The following is a 21975-nucleotide window of genomic DNA, read 5'->3' as shown; positions in this document are numbered from 1 at the left end:
GCCGCGTCGGGGCGGGGCTGGTGCTCGCTGGCGGGGCCGGCCCTTGGCGGCAGCCGGCGCCTCTGCTCCCCGCCTTCTCTCTGCACCTCCGCAGCTGGTGTCCGCAGGGGCCTCTGGCTGCTCCCCGCTCACTTGCTGCCCTGCGCTGCAGCTGTGGGCCTCGCTGGGCCGGAGAGGAGCTGGGGGTCCCAGCTGCCCTGGTGCCCCCCACACGGGGCCGCTGTCTGGGCTCTGCCTGCTCCCCTCCTATGGTGTGGAGGGCCTGGTGCCCCCCAACATGGTCTCCCAGTGGGTGGCTTCCCTCCCCCCGGGCTCTGCCCACTGCTGGGCCTGTGGGAAGCGCAAGGGCCCTGGCCGCTCGTCCGGGGCTGCAGCGATGGCGCAAGAGCCGCACGCTCTGGTGGCTCACGGAGGCCCCTTCTCCGCTGGGCTCTTGGCAGCGTCCAGAAGCCCCAGGCGAGGCAGCCTCCTGACCCTGCCGTCAGGAGAGGTCATCCGTGGGGCGCCGTGACCCCCACTTGGGCAGCATGAGCGCAGGGATGTCATGTCTGTCGTGAGGAAGCCCCGACCTCACAAGGCAAGGGGTTGGGCCAGCTGTGTCCCCCTGGGGTGCTGCGGTGGGGCTGGTGCCCACACCCCGGAACCATGCTGAGCAGGAGCCCATTGCAAAGGGCCGTGTGCTGCAGAGCTGACCCTGCAGCATCCCAGGACTGGCCGGCAGGCCAGACGGGTCGGGTGGGCGTGGGCAGGGCCATGCCTGCAGGGGACAGGCCCCCGCCGCGGTGGCAGCGGCCAGCAGCATCCGGGCCTGGCCCTGCTAGTGTGGGTGTCGCCGGCGCTCGGCCCCCTGTGGCCAGCGTGTGGAGCCAGGGCTGTGGCCTCCCCACACGGGGGACCCCGGAGCCAGGAGCTGGGGTGCGGAGGCCGCTGGGGCCCCCCTCCAGCCCGGGCGCACCCTCGGAGCCGCCCTCCCGGCGGAGGGGTGCGGGGCTCCTCCCCGGGCTGCAGCCTGGGCCACCAGCCCCCCGTCCCGCTCCCCGGGGCTGAGGGCGAGGTGCTGTGGCGCCCTGGGGGCGCTCAGGGAACTAACGGGTTTATGGTGGGGACCGCGTGAAGCTGAGAAGCCGAGGAGAAGCCGCCGCGCCCCTGTGCCCACGAGCGCCACCCCCTGGGCACGTGCCCGCCCCCGCGGGCACCCCCGCCCCGCCGCCGCGAGGTCGCGGGCCCGCAGGACGCCCCGCCGCCAGCCGCCCGGGCCGAGGGCGTGGGGGGCCGCCCCGGGGTGCAGGGGGGCCCCTGCCTGGGCTCCCCCAGAGCCCTGCCCACGCCACCCCTGGGCGCCCCCGGCGCCCCGCGAGCAGCCAGGGCCCCGGGACGGGGGCGCGGCCGCAGCCCCCACCGCCCGGGTCCCCGCGCGCCCGCCCGCCCCTTCCGGCGCGGCGCCCGCCCCTTCCTGCGCCCCCGCCAGGCCGCGGACCCCGATGGCGCGCGCGCCGCGGTGCCGGGCGGTGCGCAACCTGCTGCGCGCGCGCTACCGCGAGGTGCTGCGCCTGGCGGCCTTCGCGCGGCGCCTGGGGCCCGAGGGCCGGCGGCTCGTGCGGCGCGGGGACCCCGCGGCCTTCCGCGCGCTGGTGGCCGGCTGCCTGGTGTGCGTGCCCTGGGGCGCCCCGCCGCCGCCCGCGCGCCCCGCCTTCCGCCAGGTGGGCCCGCGCCCCGCCCCGCGCCCCCCGCCCCGCCCCGCGCCCCCGCGCCCCGAGCCCCGCCGCCCCGAGCCCCGCCGCCCCGCGCCCCGCCCCCCGCGCCCCGCCCCATCCCCGCCGCCCCGCGCCCCCGCGTCCCCGCGCCCCATCCCCGCGCCCTCGCCCGCGCCCCTCCCAGCGCCCCTCCCAGCGCCCCTCCCGCTCCCCGCAGCTGTCCGGCCTCAAGGAGCTGCTGGCGCGCGTCCTGCAGGGCCTCTGCGAGCGCGGCGCGAGGAACGTGCTGGCCTTCGGCTTCGCGCTGCTGGACGAGGCGCGCGGCGGGCCGCCCCTGGCCTTCTCCGCCAGCCTGGCCAGCTACCTGCCCAACACCGCGGCCGGCTCCCTGCGCGGCAGCGGCGCGTGGGCGCTGCTGCTGCGCCGCGTGGGCGACGACGTGCTCACCCACCTGCTGGCGCGCTGCGCGCTCTTCGTGCTCGTGGCCCCGCGCTGCGCCTACCAGGTGTGCGGGCCGCCGCTCTACGGGCCCTGCGCCCCGCCGCCCGGCCCGGGCCCCCGCCGCCCGCCACAGGCCGGCGCGGGGCCCCGGCGAGGCCAGGGAGGGGGGCCCAGCCCGGGCTCCCGCGAGGCGACACCGGCCGGGGCCGCCGGGGAAGCCGGCGCCCCGAGGACAGGGCGGCCCCGCGGCCCGCCCCGCGCCCCCCTCCCGCGGCCGCGCGCCGAGACCCAGCGCTTCCTCTACAGCGCGGGCGGCCGCGAGGGCCCGAGCGCCGCGTTCCTGCTCAGCGCCCTGCGGCCCAGCCTGGCGGGGGCCGGCGCGCTGGTCGGGGCCATCTTCCTGGGCCGCCCGCCCCGGGCCCCGCCGCCCGCGCGCCGCCTGCCCCCGCGCTACCGGCGCATGCGGCCCCTGTTCCGCGAGCTGCTGGCGAACCACGCGCGCTGCCCCTACCGGGCGCTCCTCAGGACGCACTGCCCGCTGCGCCCCGCCCGGCCCGCCGGCCCCGAGCGCCTGGTCCAGCTGCTCCGCCAGCACAGCAGCCCCTGGCAGGTGTACGCGCTCCTGCGCGCCTGCCTGCAGCGCCTGGTGCCCGCCCGCCTCTGGGGCTCCAGGCACAACCAGCGCCGCTTCCTGAGGAACGTGAAGAAGCTCCTGTCCCTGGGGAAGCACGGGCGGCTCTCGCTCCCGCAGCTGATGTGGAAGATGAGGGTGCGCCACTGCGCCTGGCTGGGGGCGCGTGCAGGTGAGCGCCCGGCCTGGCCCCCGGCCTGGCCCCCGCCCCTGGCTGGGCTTGGGCTGTCGGGGTCGCCGCTGACCCGCTGCCTCCGAGGGCCCCCACCCAGTGCAGGGGCCCAGGAGACGTGGCCAGGGCCGGGAGCAGGACAGGAGAGCCGGGAGCCCTTGGCAGGCCCCCGCAGGCTGTTCCTGGCCCCCTGGCGACGGGGTTCTCCCTGTGGACGTGGGAGACGGGAGGAGGGGCGCTCCCGGGGCACCTGGGCCGGGTCCAGGGCCGCGTTCAGGTTGAAACAGGCAGGGCCGGGCCGAGGAAGGCGAGTAAAGGGCTGGCTTTCTCCCTGCACGAGGACCCCGCCGCGTCCGTAGGGCCGGAGGCTCCAGCGAGCAGAGGGGCCGGCGGGCGCCCCCGTGCCGGGGAGGCTCCGCTGCGTGCTGCTTGCAGGGTGTTTTCTGAGACCCTGCGCCCGCGTTCCACCCCCGTCCCTGGGGTTCCCTGGATCTGGTGTTGAGGGCACCCGCCTCGTGCAGCCTGCTGGCCACACCCTGAGCGGAGGGACCAGCCCCCCTCCCTCTGGTGGAGGGCGGTGAGAGCAGAGCCTCGTGTTCTGCCACTTGACCTCCCCGCAGCTCACAGGGCACGCCAGCATCTGGGACAAGCCCAGTTCAGACCCCCCAGCCTTGAGGACGCCCCAGCTGTGCAGAGATCTCGGGCCAGGCCCCGTGGCCCTCAGAGGGGGTGTCAACACGGGCAGGGGCTCGTTGGGCACCGTCGGGTCCCATTCATCTTCCGCGGGTGGGTTCTGCCCTCCTTGACTTCTTGAGCGCGCTGGGCTCTGCCTCGCCTTTAAATACGGCTCAGCCGCACCCCCGTTTCGATGGGTCGCCCGCGTCGGGATGTCCGCTGTTCCCAGTGTCTGATTCTCAGGATTTCGTCTTTGATCAGGAGCCACGGGGATGTATTTTAAATTACCTGCTGACTTCCCTCTCAGCTGCCCGGGGGTCTCTGCGAGCCGGACTGCCTTTTGACCCCGTGGAGCCTTGCATTTTAACCTCGCACGCGGGTGCTTTTCCCCAAAACGTTCCCTGGATGTTTGGAGTTCCGTGGGCGACAGCGCATCGCTCCCCAGGCTTACGTGGGTGCCAAACCCAGCGTGCCAGCGCCCCAGAGCCGCGCGGCGTCATGGGCTTCGTTACCCGGCTCGCTGTGGTCCACCTTTGCTTCGTTTAATCCCCTCCCCCGCGCTCACTGCTCTCTGCTCGCCCGGGCCCTGCCTTCTGTGCTTTGCCCATGGACACACGCCCGCGGGGCAGGTGCAGGGGGCAGCGGGGAAGGGCGGCGGCCGTGCGGCTCGCGCAGGGCTGGTGGCTCTCGCTGCCCGGGCCGGCGCTGGCCGCCTGGCCCGTGTGAGGGGCGCGCACGTGCGCCGCGTTAGGGCGGGAGGAAGAAAAGGTGACGTCAGCTTAAAGCCAAGCCAGACTTTCCCAAAGCCCGGCGCCCGCCCGTGCTCTGCGCGCATCCGCAAGGGGCCTGCCCCGCCCGCCCGCCACGCCGGGCCACAGCTGCCGTCCTGGGCGTGTGGCGGGGTCACCCTGGCGGGTGACGGGCTGCCCCTCTGTTTCAGGGGTGCGCTGCGTGCCAGCTGCGGAGCACCGCCGGCGGGAGGCCGTCCTGGCCGCGTTCCTGTGCTGGCTGATGGACGGCTACGTGGCGGAGCTGCTCAGAAGCTTCTTCTACGTCACAGAGACCACGTTCCAGAAGAACAGGCTTTTCTTCTACCGCAAGCGCGTGTGGAGCCAGCTGCAGGCCATCGGTGTCCGGTACAGCGGCGGGCACGGGGCCCTGCCCCACTCCCTCGGGTCCCACGGCCGTCCTGCCACAGGGTCCCGGCCCCAGCACAGGCCCCTGAAGCCCCCTTCTCGCTGTGAGATCCGGGCTTTGAGCGGACGGGCCTCCGCAGGCGGGCACGCTGTCTTAATTCCCGGGGGCAAGCAGGACACAGGATCACTGGCAGCTGGAGCAGGAAGCCCCCGGCAGCTGGCCCCTCACTGGGCCTCCTGGGCTAGTGGGGGTCTCTCTGCCTGGGGCTTGCCCCCCCGTCTGCCCCCCAGGGCTCTGATGGGGCACCTGCCCTGGGTAGCCCCGGTGCGTGGGTCAGGGCTCAGCGTGGCAGGCACAGCGCAGCTCCCTGGCGCCCGAGCCCCCCAGGCCTGCCGGCCACATCCAAAGAGGCCCCTGTTTCAGGCAGCACCTGGAGAGGGTGCAGCTGCGGGAGCTGACCCAGGCTGAGCGGAGTCAGGAGGCCAGGCCCGCCCTGCCGCCGGCCAGACTGCGCTTCGTGCCCAAGCCCAGCGGGCTGCGGCCCATCGTCAACATGGACAGCACGCTGGGGGCCAGGACCCTACGCGCAGAACGGAAGGTCGTCTGCTCTTGGTTCAGGGCGCGCAACTGCAGCAGAGGGGAGGGCGGGGCCTGGGGCGGTCAGAAGGGGGGCGGGAAGCCCCTCACTTGGCCTCCTGTGCTAGTGGGGGGTCTTTCTGCCTCCCGGCTGACCCTGCCCTGTGGGGCCCCTCAGGCCCAGCATCTGGCCTCGCAGGTCAGGACGCTGTTTGGGGTGCTGAACTACGAGCGAGCCCGGCGCCCCGGCCTCCTGGGCGCCTCTGTGCTGGGCCTGGACGACATCCACAGGGCCTGGCGCGCCTTCGTGCTGCGCGTGCGGGCCCAGCAGCCTGCGCCCCAGCTCTGGTTCGTCAAGGTGGGCGTCTGCCCGCTGAGGCCCGGGCGCGGGGTGGGCAGGCGTGCGACCCCCCTGGAGGCCTGGTTCCCAGACACGGCGCGTTTTGTGCTGTCCCTGCACCCCAGGGCTTGGGGGGGCTGGTCGGGCCTCGGGTCGCAGGGGACCACGGGCAACTGGCACCTACAACGCCCCCGTGCCCAGGTGGATGTGATGGGGGCCTTCGACGCCCTCCCCCAGGACAAGCTGGTGCAGGTGGTGGCCCGCGCCATCCGGCCGCAGGAGAGCACCTACTGCGTGCGCCGCTACGCCACCCTCAGGAGCGCCGGCGGCAGGCGTGTGCACAGGGCCTTCGGGTGCCACGTGAGAGCGGGCACGGGTGGGGGGGTGTGGCTCCCATGGGCGCCTGTGACACGCGAGGCGGCCTGCGCCCACCTCAGGCGCCGACCCCCTGCCCCCGCCCGGCGCTGCCCCCGCATCCCCACTTTCTCCACACGCTCGTGCGGCCTCGGGTCGCTGGTCCCAGCCCGGGCCGCGGGCTGCTCTGTGCACGGCGGGGGCTGTGGCAGCGGCGCCCCAGCGGGTCTCGGGGCCCTCCGCCTGCTGCTCGGGGTGCGCGTCTCCTGGGCAGGACACGGCGGTCCCCGCAGCAGGGCTGGCCCGTGCAGGCCGTGTCTCACGGCCCCCGTCCGCCACCCTTTCACCCCAGAGGCCTGATGAGCACAGGATGCTGGGTCCGCGAGGTGCGCCCCGTCCTCCGTGCTGGAGGCCCGGGTGGGTCTCTGGCTCCGCTGCTCCCCTCGCGCCTCCCCCCGGCACCCCCGGGTTCCCCGCCTCCTGGGCCCGCGCTCGGGGTGCTTGCGCGGGGACCGGTGGCCGAAACCCCGTCTGTAGCGGCCCCGCCTGCTTGCCGTCCTCCAGCTCCGCTGCGCGGGTTTGGCTCCGGGCACCGCGTGCGTCTTCTCACCCGGGGAGGCCTCTGCGCCAGCCTCGCCTGTCCCGTGTCGCCGACTGTCTCGTCCACCCGCGACGCCCCCACGTTGCTCATTTTCCTTCTGCTCTGGCCCAGGCCTGTTCCGAGGCCCCTTAGTTGTTCGCCTGCAGCCCCGCCTGTAAAGGAGGCTCTGGAAACCCAGACTGCGTGTGCCGTCCTCCAGAGCCCTGGGCCCGCGGGAGGCGTCCCGCCCCGCCCCGCCCCGCCCCGCCCCGCCCCGCCCCGTCGCCGGCAGCCGTGGTGGCGTCCGTGGTTGCTTTGTTCTCCGCCCCACGCCCGCGCCGCAGGCTCCTCCCAGGGCCGCGCTCAGCGCCTCGCGCCCTCCCCCACAGGTGTCCACCCTGGAGGACCTGCAGCCGTCCATGCGGGCGTTCGTGCGCCATCTGCAGGAGACCCGCGCGCTGCGGGACGCCGTGGTGGTGGAGCAGGTCGGTGCACTTGGGGCCTTGGAGGTGCCGCCGCAGCCGCCTTGCCCGGCTCCCGGGCATAGACCTCTGCCACCCGCCCCCCCAACCCTTGCCCGCCCCAGGCCCCGCCCCCAGGCCTTGCCTGTGCGCTGTGCTGTGCTGCCGGCTGCGGGGCTCCTGCTGCTCGGATTAACCTTGAGCTTAGAAGGCAACTGTGTCCCCCACGCTGGCCCTTGGAGGGGAGCCCCGCTCTTGGTGTGGGCAGCCCCTGCCTGCGGCATTGCTGGTGGCACAACCAGCTCCAGGGGCAGGCGCTGGGCCTCCAGCACGCTCCCCCCGCGGCCAGGGCCACCCGGCGGCGCGGGCCAGCTGCAGGCGCACACGGAAAGCTGGGCTGGCCGCCTGACCTGCGTGTGCCCGTTTGTCCAGAGCCTCTCCCTGAACGAGACCGGCCTCCACCTCTTCGACATCTTCCTGCACTTCCTCCGCAGCCACGTCCTCAGGATCGGGCACAAGTGAGCTGGGGGCTCCTGCCCCGTGCGCCCCCTCTGCTGGCAGCCAGTCCCCGTCCCGCCCCCCGCGCCTGCCCGACCAGCCCGCAGGCTGGCCCAGGCCCCAGCTCTCGCCTCCCTGCGCGCCAGGGGGTGCCGACCCCGTCACCGCGAGGGGGTATGCCGGTCCAGGCCCAGGCACCTGCTGGCCAGCCACTCAGACCAGCCCGGCGTGTGGGCGGGCACCTGCACATGGACATGGTCTGCGCCCACGCGCGTGCCGTCTTGCAGTGGGGCTGTGCCACGCGTGGCCTGCCTGCTCCCTGACACGTCCTGCCCCCAGGTCCTACGTCCAGCGCCAGGGCATCCCCCAGGGCTCCATGCTGTCCACCCTGCTCTGCAACTTGTGCTACGGGGACATGGAGGCCAAGCTGTTCCCCGGGCTCCAGCAGGACGGGTAAGCGCCTGCCCTGGTCTGCTTTGCTGTCGTCCCGTTTACTTCTGCTCCCCAGCGACTCCGGGGCGCTATCTGCAGGAGCCAGAAGGGGCTTGCAGAGCCCAGGAGCCGGTGGACCTTGGGCACTGGGCCTAAGTGGCATCTGCCCCCGGGGAGTGGACATCCTTAGGGCTGGCCCTCCTGGCCGGGCTGGTGGGTGTGGGGGCCGCTCCCCACACCATCTGGCTGGGGTCCCTCCGGTGTGGGGTCCCCCCTGCGGGCGGACGTGCGGGGCGAGCCCCCTCATCTGAGCCCCCTCTAGGCTGCTCCTGCGTCTGGTGGACGACTTCCTGCTGGTGACGCCGTACCTGACGCGCGCGAAAGCCTTCCTCAGGTGAGCGCCGGCGCCCGCTGCCCGCTGCCCGCCGTCGCCCTGGCTCCCGCCCCACGGCCTGTGGCCTCCCCCCCGGCCCCTTCCCCTGAGAGGGCGGCGCTCGCTCAGCCAGTGCCCCGCGCGGCCTCGGAGGCGGGCCTGGCGGTGGGTCAGTTCCAGTCCGCGCAGCCCGAGCCCAGCATCTCCCGGGCAGGCGTCTGGAAGAAAGTCATAAACCCGACCCTTCCGAGGTCACGGCGGCCGCTCCTGGGCGGCCTGTGGGGCGGCCGTCTGGACTGTGCCCGGACCCCAGGCCCCACGCGGTGCATCCCCGCGGGCGGCCAGCGAGGGGCGAGGGGGGGAGCGTGGGGGTGGCCTCGGGCGGGCAGGGCGGGGCCGCAGGTGGGGGGGGCTCGGGGCGGGCGCCCGCTGCCTGGGCTCTGGGCGCAGCGTCCCCGGCCCCCGCTGTCGCCCTCTGCCGCAGGACCCTGGTCCGAGGGGTGCCCGAGTACGGCTGCGTGGCGAACTTGCAGAAGACAGTGGTGAACTTCCCCGTGGGAGCTGGGGAGCTGGGGGCCGCGGCCCCCCTCCAGCTGCCGGCCCACTGCCTGTTTCCGTGGTGCGGCTTGCTGCTGGACACGCGGACCCTGGAGGTGCGCTGCGACTACAGCAGGTGGGCTGGCGGCAGGCGGGGCGGGGGCTGGCGCCGTCCCTCCTGGGAGTGGGGCCCTCGTGGGCAGCTGTGTCAAAGGAGGTTTGGGGCAGCCGCGTGTCCACGGGACAGGGTGTAGCCCCGAGTTCAGGGGCGAGGCGCCCATGGCCACGGCCTCCCAGGCCTTTGAGGCCCGCCACGGTCTCCCTGGACGGCGTGAGTCCGCTCGGCCACCCCGTGTGAGGTGCCCTTGTCCCTGGCGGTTTCCCCAGCACGCGCTGACCTCCACGTCCGGACGCCAGAGGAGCTGCCGGGCGTGTCCTCCGGGGCCGCCCGCTGGGCGTGCAGACGCAGGGTCCCCGGGTTATGCCTCACCTCGCTGTGTGCTTGTTGCAGAGAACCGCCCGGGTCAGCGTGGGGCTCCAGCCGGAGCTGGGCGCAGGCGGCCCCCCACCCCTGTTGGTTATCCCGAGGCCGGCCGGCACGGGCGGGAGACCGGGCTTTTGCCGACAGAGCGCAGGGTGCCGCGTGGAGCCCCACCAGGGGCTGCTGGAACCCTCGGCCTGGCGGGCCCCGCCCCGCCGCCTGTGGGCCCGGTCTGAGGTGATGCTGCCGGAGGGGCTGCCCGGCAGAGGGGCCGCGGGGCGTGCAGGCGGCCTCGCCAGCGCCGGCCATGCTGGCTGGGGAGGCCGCGGGAGGACTTGGGCCGGGGTCGGAGCTGCAGCCACAGCGCCGCCGCGCGGCGAGGACCGGCTGGGCCGGAGCGCCCTCCTCGCCCTCCCTCGCTGCCGCGGCCCAGGCCGGAGAAGCAGCGATTGGGGTTTTTCCTGAGAAAGTGGATGGTTTGGAAGAAGACAGCGAGCGCCGTGTGGACCGCACACACGAAGCCGGCCTGGCGGGGAGGGCAGGCAGAGGCTCCGGAGGGCGGGCCCGGGCCGCCAGGCTGGTCTGGAGGGGGCCGAGCTCACAGGCCCAGGGCAGTGGGTGGCCAGGCCCCTGGATTGACCGCCCAGTGCCTCCGGGTCCTTCAGACGAGGATCGGGAAGCCGAGGCCCCGGGGTGGCGCCTCAGCCAGCCGCCGACAGGGTGCCCCGGAGCCTGGCGTCCTGTGGGGCACGCCAGTCCAGGGCTGGGCCCACGGAGGGGCCACGAGCTGAGGGCGCGGTGGGCCCCAGGTGGCGAGGGGAGCCGGGGCTCGTGAGGCCTGGGGCTCCGAGTGGACGTGTCGTGGGTGGGGGCTGGCCGGGCTGTGTGGACCGTGACTGGAGCGTGCGGGGGTGCGCGCGAGCCCCCAAACGGCGCCGGCGCGCGTCTCAGGCCCCGCCCTGTGTTGCAGCTACGCGCAGACCTCCATCAGGGCCAGCCTGTCCTTCTGCCAGGGCTCCCGGCCCGGCTGGCACCTGCGCCGCAAGCTCCTGGCCATCTTGGCGCTCAAGTGCCACGGTCTGTTCCTGGACCTGCAGGTGCGCGCGGGGCTCTGCAGGCGCGTCCGCGGGGGCGTGAGGCAGCGCAGCGTGGCGCCCTGTGCTCCGAGTGAGCGGGGCCGTGCCGGCTGCGTGCATGTGCGTGGAGGTGTGTGTGCCCGTGTATGAACAGGTGCATGCAGGTGAGGCCGAGGGCAGGTGTGTGTGCGCACGTGTGCATCTTTGTGGGGCACATCTCACCCTTGCCCTCCCCTGCTGAACCCAGGTCCTCCTCATAGGGCAGCTCCACGCCTGGGTGGGCCCCTGGGTAGGCTGCTGGTGAGGTCCGCAGCCCCGGTGGGATTTTGCTCCCCGCCGCAGGACACGGGCCGAGCGTGCGTGTCCCCGCAGGTGAACAGCCAGCAGACGGTGTTCGCCAGCGTGTACAAGATCTTCCTGCTGCAGGCCTACAGGTGCGCCCGGCGGCCGCCAGCAGGGGGCACACAGGCCCCACATGCGCGGGCACCCCTCCCCGGGGCTCCTCCGGACCGCCCTAGACGCCACACCTTGCCAGGGGGCGGTGCCTGGTATCAGGCTGGGGGGGAGGCAGAACTCCAGGGGTCCTTGGAGCAGGGCTCCCCAGTTCCACAGCACCCCCCACCTGGGCCTCTGCCGTCTCCTGTGCCTGTCTTGGTTGGGACACCCTGGGAAGGAGCTGGCCACCGTACGCCTTGGGCTCAGGGACAGTGGACTTTGCTCCCCGTGGCTTCTGGGCGAGCCCGCCCGCAGGGCAGCGAGGCCCCAAGCTTCCGATGCTTTATCACCGGGAGGCGCCCACCCGGAGGGGACAGATGGCCGGGTGCATCGCCCGACAAAGGCCAGTGTCTCCTGGTAACTGGAGTGTGCAGCCTCCGCGCCGGTCCCCAGGGCGTGGTCACCCTGGAACCGGAGAGGGAACCCCAGGGCCAGGTGCGGGTCTGTCCCTGGGGCCTGCCCAGAGCGCACTTGCTGGCTCGCTGGCCCTGGGCTCCGCCCGGGCCCTGTTCTCAGCACTGCCCCGCCCGTGTCGCCAACCCGGCCTCCCGCGCGTGCCCCCGCACGTGGGGCACATGCACACCTGCCCACGCCGGCAGCTTCTGTGACCTTCGCCAGGGGACCCCTTGCTCGGGGAGCCACAGGGGAGGGTTGGGTGCGGGGGACCCCAGGGCGGGCACGGCGGGCTGCGGGACGTTTGCGCGTGTCCTCACGCAGGTTCCACGCGTGCGTGCTGCAGCTCCCGTTCGCCCAGCGCGTGGGGAGTAACCGCGCCTTCTTCCTGCGGGTCATCGCGGACATCGCGTCGCGCTGCTGTGCCCACCTGCGGGCCAAGAATGCAGGTGCGAGCAGGGCCTGCGGGAAGCTCCCACCCCACGGCACATGGGGGGGCCACCTGGGGCACACCTGCTCAGCAGCACCCCCGCCCCACCCCTGCCACCTGGTGCGTGGCCCCATGTGGTCCTGCCCTGGCCGCCAGCCCCCTTCCGTGGGCCCGAGCCCCTGTCCCCGCATCCAGCCCAGGGTGCCTCCGCCAGTGGGGGGTCCTGCTCACCCCTGATGCTCCAGCTGTCTCATGGGCCCTGGTGCAGGCTGTGCTCGCTGGCGCAGCTTGGCCGGCTGTCCTGTCTGTGTTGGGGGGCTCCGGAGACCCCTGGGCTGGTAGGTCCCACTGTGTGGTGGGAGAACCCCACTGCCGCCCCAGCCCGCTCCCCAGGCCTCCCAGCATCTGGCCTCATCTGTCTGCTCCCCAGGGGTGTCCCTGGGGCCAGAGGGCGCCTCCTGCCCCTTCCCCGCCAAGGCTGTGCGGTGGCTCTGCTTCCACGCCTTCCTGCGCAAGCTGGGTCAGCACAGAGTGACCTACAGGCGCCTCCTGGGGCCCCTCCGCACCGGTAAGCCGGGCAGGGGCCTGGCCGGGCGGGCCCTGCTCCCTCCACTCCTCACCCGATGCCCCCTCTGCTTCCCTGGCCTGGCCGGCTCCTGCCAGCCTCCCCTCGGCCACCCACCTCAGCCACCCGGGCTCTGCTGCCTGTCCCTGCCCCCCACCTCCCCAGCTCCCGTCTGCTCCGTGGGGCAGATGCTGGCCTGGCCCAGGCCTCCAAATGAGCCTGCCCGGCACACAGCAGGTCCGCCTGGGCACTGGCCACATCTCCAGGCCGGGCAGCTTGCCAGGACCAAACCTGGTTTCTCTCTTGCAGCCAAAGCACAGCTGTGCCGGCAGCTCTCTGCAGCAGCACTGGCCTCCCTGGAGGCTGCGGCCGACCCAGCCCTGACAGCAGACTTCAGCACCATCTTAGACTGACCGCTGCCCCCACCCGGCAGCCCAGTCCCTGCCCACCCCAGCTGCTGCCCCCTGGGCCTAGCCCTCTCCCCTGCGGCCCTGGGGCAGAGGGTGGGCAGCTCTGGGGAGGGGACAGCCCCAGGGGGGCAGGCCACCTGCCGTGACCCTCCAGTACCCAGTCCGTCCTGCAGCGAGGCCCTGGCTGGGGCATCGGGTGGCTCATGGGCGTGTTGGGGACTTTGTCACCCCGGCACCATGCGGACACGGTCCCCGGGACGCAGGGTGGCACGTGCTTGCTCAGCAGAGGGTGCAGGCCCATCCTGCTGACCTGTCCACAACCGCCAGGAGCCCCGCCCGCCACCCCACTGCATCCAAAGTCCAGCGCCCGCGCTCCAGAGCAAAGGGCCTTCAGCCGCGGGCCCTGCCCAGGGCGGCGGTGCTACTGGCGGAGGCTGCATGTCGCGTGCCGGGCTCTGGGCGTCGCCTGCCCACCGCGCGGCGGCCGGAGGCGCCTGGGCGCATGCGTCACAGCTCCTCCACACCGGAGAGCCGCCCCCGCCCCGCCTGGGCAGGAGGGCCGCTGCTGGGGGGGCGAGGCCGGCTCCGCGCAGCTCTCCTGACCGTCTCCAGACCCGGGTGTCCTCGCGGGTCGGGGAGGGCGTGAGCAAGTGAAATTTTAAAAAACAAAGCAAGGCTTGGTCTCTTCAGGGTCGGCCTGGCCGGCCTCGGGCGCGCACCCAGCTCCCACGGGCCTGAGCAGGCATCCAGCAGCGAGGAAGCAGGGGTGCCGCGGGCAGTGTGATGCCGCCACCCCCACTGCATGGCAAAGGGTTCCCAAAGGTGCAGGTTCAGACCCCGGCGCCGCAGGGGGCAGAACAAGGGTCCAGTGGTGCCACATCCCAGTGCCAGAGCCTGCGGCCTTCCTTGCCCCCTGGGGGCACGCCGAGCCAGGTGGAGACGTCACGGGGCTCCTCCAGAGCGGGGGAGGAAGGCCGGGGGACCCTGCTGTGCAGGGGTGCAGAGTGTGGGCGTAGGCTCGGGGCTCTGAGCCGGCGCCTGGTGCCTGCCCTGGAGGCTGCCGCCGCCCTCCAGCCCTGGGAGCCCCCACCCTGCCCGGAGCAGGTGCCGAGGCAGAGCCACTCCACCCCGAGCGGCTGCAGCTGTGCCCGGGGGCAGGGGTCTGGTGGGGGCAGCAAGGCTGGGCCCTCGCCCCCCAGGTTGAGGTCGTGGCTCCCAGGGCCCCTCTCCTGTGGGCTCACCAGGGCAGTTCACGGCCATGGCCACGGGCCCAGCCGTCCCTGGGGGTTGGTGCCGCGGCGGCGGGAGCGACGCGAGGGCCCCAGGAAGCAGCACTCAGGACGAGGTCGGGATTGAACGTATAATGGGGTTTGCTCTGCAGGGGCACCTGCCCTCCCCCCGAGAAGCTGCCTCAGTGGCTGTCCTGCTGCGCGTCCCTGGGCCGCCGTCCACGCCGGGCGAGCCACTGGGCCAGGGCCACCCCGGGGACCCACAGCATGGGCAGGAAGGACAGGAGTATGCAGACCGCCTGCACCCAGCCCGGGTAGGCCTTCGGCTGCCGCGCGGGGAACCACTCCTGTGGGGACACGGCTGGGTCAGCTGGCGACTGCCCGGGCGGAGCGGGGACCCGGCGTGGGGCACGCTGCTTGCTTCCCCCGGGGGAGCACCCAGCGTGGCTTTGGGGTCCGTGCTTGGAAATGCCCATGAGGGCAGCGGCCCCCTTGCTGGGCTGGGCTCTAGGGATTTGCCAGGACCCTGGGGTCTCTCCTGGAAAGAGTTGCCGGCAAGACCCTGGGCCCTCCTCCCCGGCTGTCCTCTATAGGGGTGCCGCCGGCCAGGAGCTGCTGCCCACCTGCCCCTGGGCTCAGGCTCCTTGGCCACAGGGCGGTGTCGGGCTGGCCTCCTGCCCTGGGAGGGCGCTGGCCGTTCTGACCAGATACCCAGGCCATGCGCCACCTGCAGGCCTCGGTGCCCCTCCTGCACACCTGCAGTGGCTGGAGCAGCTGCCGGTGAGCCAGGAGGGTCTGTGTGCTGCCCGGGCTGGCTGCCACCCCCTTAAGCCTGAGGCCTTGGTCCAGGCCACAGTGGCCATGGGCCGCCTGAGGCACCAGGAAGGCTACAGCCTTAGGCCTCCCAGCAGAGGCTGCCCACAAGGTCACTTAGCTGCAAGTCTATCGTGAGGGCATTCCAGGCTCCCCAGGACCTACATATTGGGGGTTCCAGGCGCTGTAGCCTGGTGGCGTCCGGGCCAGAAGCACCACGTAGGCCACGAGGATGGTCAGCAGCAGCAGGGGGCTGATGGCCTTCCAGGTCAGTTGCCAGTAGAGCCCAGGCTTCCTCCCGGTCATCCAGGCCACGTCGTCACAGAACCTGCGGGTCCAGGCCCCAGGTCGCCCTCTGCGCCACAGGAGCTCTGCCCACCCTAGCCTTGCCCGTGACGTCCAGGCAGCTGGCACCCTCGTCCTAACGGCCCAGCCCTGCACAAGGAGCAGGTGGCAGCTGCTGCCATCCAGGAACCGGGGAGGTTGGGGTGGGGAGTGGCAGCTGCACGGGGTTCTGAGACGCCAAAGAGGTGGACATGTGTCAGCTGTGCCCACTGCTCCCCAGCTGCCTGCGCACACGCCTGGGTCTCCTGCGGCCCAGCCCGTCCAAGCCCAAGGTCACTGCCCCGCCTGTGGTGCCGGTGCCCTGGGTGGAGGCTCTCCCGTGTGCCTCCAGGAGGGCAGCTGTGAGGCCCGGGGCACCCAAGGTGGGCGGTGTGACCGCCGGCCCCAGGGCAGCGGCGCTGGTGCCCGCGAGAGGCTGAGCTGGGCCTTGTGGCCTAGGAGGGGTTGGGACAAGCCAGGCGTCCACTGCTCCTGGGCCTTGGGCACTGGTGGCTGGAGAGGCCAGAGGTCAGCAGTGGTGGGGTGGGATCTGGGCACCTCCTGCACCCCGGGAGTCACCACCCTGGGGTGTCTGGGGAGAGGCCTCGGAGGCCCCATGTTCCCCACTGCTGCCTGGGAGTCCCGAGAGGCCACCGAGCTCACCGCTTCATCCCGTAAACATAAACGACGCCGACCACCTCGAAGCAGGCGAAAATGATGAGGTTCGGGGGCGCCGCGTAGCTGTCGAAGATCTCCAGCCAGTAGTTCCCTGACTGCAGCGTGAAGCAGGTGGCCGAGAGGAAGCAGAGCAGGCAGGCCGCCCCTGGACAGCACCCGGCCTGAGCAGGCGCCCGCCCTGTGTCCTGGGGCTGCACCGGGGCTCCTGGGGGGCAGGGGCCTGTGCCCAGGGGGGGTGGCTGGACCCTGCCTCTCGCTCTGGCTCCCCTGTGACAACCCCCTGGGGACATCCAGTGAGCGAGAGGCTCCAGGACGACCCTGGGAGGTGGCCAGGCCTGGCCAGTGACCCTCAGGAGGAGGGGTGCCCACCGGGGGCACCCAGGAAGTTGGCGGGGAGAACAGGCCCTCAGGCCGGCCGCTCACCTGTCAGGACCTCCTTGGGGACCGATTTGGGCAGGACGCCCAAGTCCAGCAGCGGCGTGATGACCCCCTCCATGTTCCCGAACATGGACGACAGCCCCAGCGTGAAGAGCATCGCGAAGAAGAGCACGGCCCAGCCGGGCGCGCCGGGCATGTGCAGGATGGCCTCGGTGAAGACGATGAAGGCCAGGCCGGTGCCCGAGGCGCTCTGCAACACGGGCGGTGGGGCGGTGGCATGCGCCTGGGGCCGGCTTCCCGCGCCGCCCCGCCCCCCGCCCAGCGGCAGCCCCCGGGCAGCACGGCGGGGCCACGTGTCCCGCAGGCCCGGCTGGCGGAGGCCGCGGAGGGCCCGGCCCACAGCCCCGGCCGTACCTTGTCCAGAAAGTCGCGCAGGCGGCAGGTCTGCAGGGGCAGCCTGGCCACCCTGCCTGGCCAGGAGGCGTTCAGGTGGGCGAGGGCGGCGGCGTAGCCCTCCCTGGAGATGCTCTGGTCAGCGAGGTCAAAGGCGTCGAGCAGGACGAGGATGTTCCTGCAGGGCCGGGCGGTCAGCGCGGCAGCACCCCCCCCACCCGCAGGGTCGCCCCAGGGCGGCCGCCCGGGGCCTGGGAGCGGCTCCTCCCGGCAGGTGTGGCGGCGCGTGGCCAGGGGCGCTGCTGTCGACTCCAGGCGAGGCCTGGCCGCCCGCCCCCTGCCCCGCGCCCCCGCGCCCCGGCCTTCACACGGTGTCCTTTTTGTTGGTGCCGTATTAGATGCCCCCAGCATGGCCCTGGGGTGCCTGTGTCCCGAGCGGGGTGCAGGGCGGGAGCCTCTGCCCCTGACCTCCACCCCTGCAGTCTGGGCGTTGGCGCCTGGACTGGAGGGCAGGTGCAGCAGCCAGACGCCAACCTGGGCCTGGGAACAGCCAGCAGCATGGGGTGCCCGGGACCCCTGTGGGCCTGAAGAGGAGAGCCATGCGCAGAAGCCGCTGGCCAGTGAGTCTTTACCTGCCCAGGCTGTCCACCCACAGCCCGGGCTGCGCTGCCCCAGCCAACGCTGACGGCGGCACGAGCCCCTCCTGGCGGTCAAGCCGGAGTGTGGGCACAGGGTGGCTGGGCGGCGCTCCTGCCGGGACCCAGGCCTCCGTGGGCGAGTGGCCTGTCCACTCAGCTCCTGCCCCTGTGCTCACGGCCTCGTCCCGTGCTCTGTGAGGACACCGTCCGGGCCATAGCCCCCTGGCCCATCACGGCCGCAGAGGCCCTGCTCCCACAGGGCCTGGCGTCCAGCCCCCTGCTGGCCACGCCGAGGACGCGGCTCACCCATCCAGGCAGCGCCCGAGGTCATTGGCCGCCTTGAACCCCAGGACCGAGAAGATGGCGATGGACGCGTACAGGGAGGTCATGCTGTTCACCAGGGCAATGCTGACCGCGTCCTTCTCACAGTCGTTCCTGGGGACACGTGGCAGGGCCGTGGGCAGGAGGAGGCCGGGGCGCAGGGTCCCCCTGCACCTGGGGCCCGCACACAGCCCTGCCGCCCCAGCTCCAGGCCCCAGGGGCCCCAGGCCCACCCCGGCACCGGCGGAGGGAGGGCGGCAGCGGGGCGGCTGCCCTCTCCAGGCGAGCGCCAGCCCCACCTGCGCTGCTGGGCGTCCGGGGCGGGACGGCGCTGGAGGCTCATACGGGCCGGCACCTGCAGCTGCTCCAGAGCGCCCCGGCGTCCGCGTCGGGAGCCCGGGCAGCGCGGCCCTTCCTGGGCCCTGGGAGCCTCCCGCCCGCGAGGAAGCCCCTGGGGCCTACCTGGGTGGGTTGTAACTTGCAAACGCGATGTGTCCGCCGAAGGCCAGGGACAGGGAGAAGAAGATCTGTGTGGCCGCGTCCAGCCACACCCGGGGGTTCTGGAGGGTCTGCAACTGTGGGGACGGGCCTGAGCCGGGCCGGCGCTCGCCCCGTGGCCCAGGACAGGCCAGGCCAGGCTGCACGGCCGCTGGAGGGGCAGTCGGGGGCTCCCCCCTGCGCCTCGCCGGGCTCCTGCAGAGGGTGGGAGCCGCTGGGGGCCTGGACAGTCTGCACTGGCCTCCGTCGGTGTTGGGGCCGCGAGCGAGGAGTGTGTGGGTGCAGGGCCTGGCCGCCTCCGGGTGCCCCGACCAGCCGTGCCCCCAGGAGCCCCGGAGTGTCGGGTGGAGGTGCTGGGGCCCTGGGTAATTGGAATGGCCAGGAAGGGGGTGCAGGCGCTGGGGGGCGGGGCCCTTGGTCCCGGGGCTCCTCTCTCAGAGCAACGGGGTCAGGACTAGAGGTGGGCCAAGGGGCCCCGCCAGCACCCCAGCCCCCCCTTATGGTGTCCCCCCCTGGACCTGGGGGAGGACCAAAGCCGGTGCTGGCGCCCCTCCCTCCATGCCGCTCCCCGCCCTGAGTCCCCGAGCCCCCGCCCCGGCGGGCCAGCGCCCACTTACATTGGGGGTGAACAGGTAGATCAAGCCCTCTGTGGCCCCGGGCAGGGTGAGGCCCCGCACGAGGAAGACGGTCAGCACCAGGTAAGGGAACAAGGCCGTGAAGTAAATCGCCTTCGGGAGAGAGACGGCAGGCCTCGGGCGGCGGCTCCGGGCCCAGCAGCCAGAGCGGCAGGTGGTGGGTGGCAGCCAGGCCTGTGTGCCCACGGGGGCGCCCCACCGGGCCGCGCCCCGCCCCTCCGCTCAGCCCCTCCGCCCCCCGCGTGGCCTGGACCCTGCCTCTCGCTGGACAGGGCCACCTCGCGTGGGGTCTTCTCTCCCCGCACATCCCCCAAGGCATGACCACAGACTGACTTGGGGGGCCCCGTGTGTCTGTAGGGACTCGGATGCCTGGGAGCTGCCCTGTCCGCCAGCCTGATGCCCTCGACGGCAGGCAGGGACACGGGGTCACGGGGCCAGGAGGGCACTCAGTCTGGACCGCGACGGGTGCCCGAGGCCTCCGCTCTGACTCCTGGTCCCGCTGCCTGCGTCTCCGTGAAGGTGATTCTGTCTCCACAGAGGCCGTGCGAGTGTCCGGCCGGCGCTGTGGGCAGCTGTGTGGCCAGGGAGTCGCCCCAGCAGCAGGGAGTCAGGCAGGGCTAGAGCTGCGCGGTGACGGCCGCCCGTGGGGCCTGCAGACCTCCCCGGAGGCTGCACCAGCCCTGGGGTCCGCCCCCTCGGCCACCCAGCGGACGCAGAGGACACGGGCTGTCGGCGGCGCGCACCTTCCCGCTGGACTCGATGCCCCTGATGATGCACAGGTACAGCAGCGCCCAGCTGGCCGCCAGGCAAACCAGCAGCCGCCACTGCACGGAGCCGCTGTCCGCGATGTCGGCCGAGATGTTCAGGGTCCGCCGGTACCAGAAGTAGCTGACGGCGCTGCTGCGGCCACACTCCTCCTCCAGGCCTGGGCGACATGGGCATCAGTGCTGGCCACGGGGCTCGGGACATGGTGGTCGCTGCCCACTGGGCAAGTCGCAGGACCCGCCCCCGGGGGGATGGGCACACGAGGGACTCGCTGCCCCAGTGTCCAGCTGAGCCCAGCGGGGCCACCAAGGGAGACTCGGCCATCGGCCATTCTCGCCCTTCGGCCCCCAGGCCGGAGCAGGGGGGGCGTGTGGGCACGGGCACCGAGGGGGGAGGGGTGTGGGCGCCGCCTGGGGTGTGAAAATGAGGCCCTGAGCCCCTGAAAGGCCCCTGGGCAGAGCAGAGCTAGGGCCCAGCTCAGGGCGGCGCTGGGCGCCGGTTCCTGCCCCCGGGCCGTGTGGGGGTGGCGGCGGCGAGGAGGGACGGCCGCCGCCCGCAGCCCACCTGTGCGGTTGCCGTCCGGCGGGCAGGAGCCCCAGGGCAGCGGGTGCTGGAAGGAGTTCAGGAGGTACCAGAGCACCCAGGTCAGCACCGTGTTGTAGTAGAGGCTGACCAGGAGGGACACGGTGAAGCAGCCCAGGCCTGCGGGGGGACAGCGTCAGCCCCCGCCACTGCCAGACCCGGGCCCTGTCCCCGGCCCCGCCCCAGGCCCCCCGGCTGCCCCAGTCCCCCAGCCCCCGCCGGACCTGTGCCCCGCCTCGGCCCCCCAGGTCCCCGCTGCAGGCCCCCCAGTTGCTCCCCAGGCCCCCCACCCTGCCCCAGTCTCCCTTGGCCCAGGTGCCCCCCAGACCCCGGCCCTGCCCTAGGGTGCCCCCCATGACCCCCCAGGTACACTCCCAGGCACCCCAACCCCGCACCCTGCCCTGCCCCAGCCTCCCTGGCCCCCCGCCCAGGTGCCCCCCAAGTCCCAGGCCCCCCGCCCCAGGGTGCCCCCCAAGTCCCCGGCCCAGGTGCCCCCCAAGTGCCCGCCCCCGCCGCAGGTGCCCCTTCCGAGCCCCGCGGGCACGGCGGGGCGGGGCCTACCCACGCCGCCCAGGTAGGGCGAGATGGCCGTCCACGCGCCGACGCTGCCCCTGCGCAGGCGCTGGCCGATGGCGAGCTCCAGGTGGAAGATGGGGATCCCCTCGAGGACCAGCGCGAGGAAGTAGGGGATGAGGAAGGCGCCTGCGGGGACGCGGCTCAGCCCGCGGGCGGGGCGGGGCGGGGCGGGCCCCGGGTGGGCGGGGCGGGCCCCCAGTGGGCGGGGCGTCGGGCCCGAGGGGCGTGGCCCCGGCGGGGGGGGAGGGGCGGCCCCCCGGGCCGTCCGCCGCCGGCCAGTCGCCCGGCTCAGCCGCGCCCTGTGCTGCGGGTTCGCGCCCCGGCCCCGCGCAGACCCCGGAGGCCTGGACGTCGCGGGGCGTAGGGGGCGTGGGGGGCGTGGGGGGCGGCGGGGGGGCAGGTGCGCTGCGCCCGGGGCCTGCGGTCCACCCCGCCCCGCGTCCCCCGTCGCAGAGCCCGAGCTCCCGGGAGGCGGGTGGGGGCAGGGCGGCCAGCTCGGGGGTGGGGGGCGGCGGGTCCCCAGCAGGACGTGCCCACGCCGCCTCGACCCTCCGGCCCCCAGGGGACGCCTCGTCCCCAGCAGGACCTGTGCCCCAGCGTGAGACCCGCCAGAGCTCCACGCGGCAGGGCCCGGCGGGGGCAGCCTGGCCAGGGACGGGAACATGGGCCGGGCCCCCAGGGAGGCCCCCAAGTGTCGGGGCAGGGTGCCAGGCAGTGTGCACCAGCTTGGGGGGCTGCGGCCAGAGACCCGCGGAGCTGAGCCCTCCCAGCTCCCCTGGGGGCCTGGGGGGCCTGCGGGGCCTTGGAGGGAGGAGCCCCCCGCCCCCCGCGCCCGGCTCACCCCCGCCATGGCTCTGGCACAGGTACGGGAACCGCCAGATGTTGCCCAGCCCCACGGCGAAGCCCAGGCAGCTCAGGAAGTACTGCAGCTTGTTGTCCCACTGCGGCCGGTCCTCCCCGGCCCCCGGCGCGGCCGGGCCGCCCGCGCTCGCCATCCTGCAGAGACAGCGGCGACCGCTCCGGCGGGCGACTTAAGGGAAGCCGGTGGAGCCAGTTAATGGGTAACCCCGCCGCCCGCATCCCGGCCCCTGCAGGCACCCGCTGCTCCCCGGCCCCCCGCGGCTGTCCACCCTGGGGGCAGCTCCTGCTGGCCGCTGCTGGGCCTTCATTTCCAGAGAGAATTCAGGCTTCTCTGGCCACTGCGCAGGCCTCAGGGGAGCCTCCCCCAGAGCACCCCAGCCACCCACGGGCAGTCCCCGCCCTTTCGCCTCCGCCGAGGGGGGCTGCGCCAGGGCAGGGGGTAGCGTCTGGGGATCCCTGGACGTGAGACCCACAGCCCACAGACACCCCAGGACAGGGCAGGCCCTGGTCCACAGTTCTCGGGCCAGGCCCCA

The 21975-nt window shown here is 73.6% G+C and overlaps 2 protein-coding genes across 2 annotated transcripts; one reads left to right on the top strand and one right to left on the bottom strand.

Moving 5' to 3' along the window:
* Positions 1 to 1481: 1481 nt before the first annotated feature.
* Positions 1482 to 12825, top strand: TERT (telomerase reverse transcriptase; the record flags this gene model as incomplete). The annotated part of the gene is made up of 16 exons (XM_084233882.1): positions 1482 to 1700; positions 1912 to 2938; positions 4554 to 4749; positions 5174 to 5348; positions 5505 to 5684; positions 5868 to 6275; positions 6990 to 7085; positions 7494 to 7579; positions 7899 to 8012; positions 8314 to 8385; positions 8849 to 9037; positions 10353 to 10479; positions 10831 to 10892; positions 11671 to 11795; positions 12207 to 12344; positions 12507 to 12825. 16 exons carry the CDS (start codon positions 1482 to 1484, stop codon positions 12752 to 12754), a joined length of 3462 nt encoding a protein of 1153 aa, XP_084090008.1. The 3' UTR covers positions 12755 to 12825.
* A 1337-nt stretch (positions 12826 to 14162) lies between these two features.
* On the bottom strand, positions 14163 to 21576 carry SLC6A18 (solute carrier family 6 member 18; the record flags this gene model as incomplete). The annotated part of the gene is made up of 12 exons (XM_084233879.1): positions 14163 to 14327; positions 14959 to 15121; positions 15781 to 15940; positions 16219 to 16423; positions 16588 to 16744; positions 17511 to 17639; positions 17988 to 18100; positions 18641 to 18751; positions 19402 to 19583; positions 19988 to 20125; positions 20567 to 20707; positions 21423 to 21576. The coding sequence occupies 12 exons, from the start codon at positions 21574 to 21576 to the stop codon at positions 14163 to 14165; spliced, it is 1818 nt and encodes a 605-aa protein (XP_084090005.1).
* Positions 21577 to 21975: the final 399 nt, after the last annotated feature.

The sequence above is a fragment of the Talpa europaea genome (assembly GCF_964194135.1).
Source record: "Talpa europaea genome assembly, chromosome: 5".
Classification (NCBI taxonomy): domain Eukaryota; kingdom Metazoa; phylum Chordata; class Mammalia; order Eulipotyphla; family Talpidae; genus Talpa; species Talpa europaea.
This window is presented reverse-complemented; position numbering and strand designations above follow the sequence as displayed.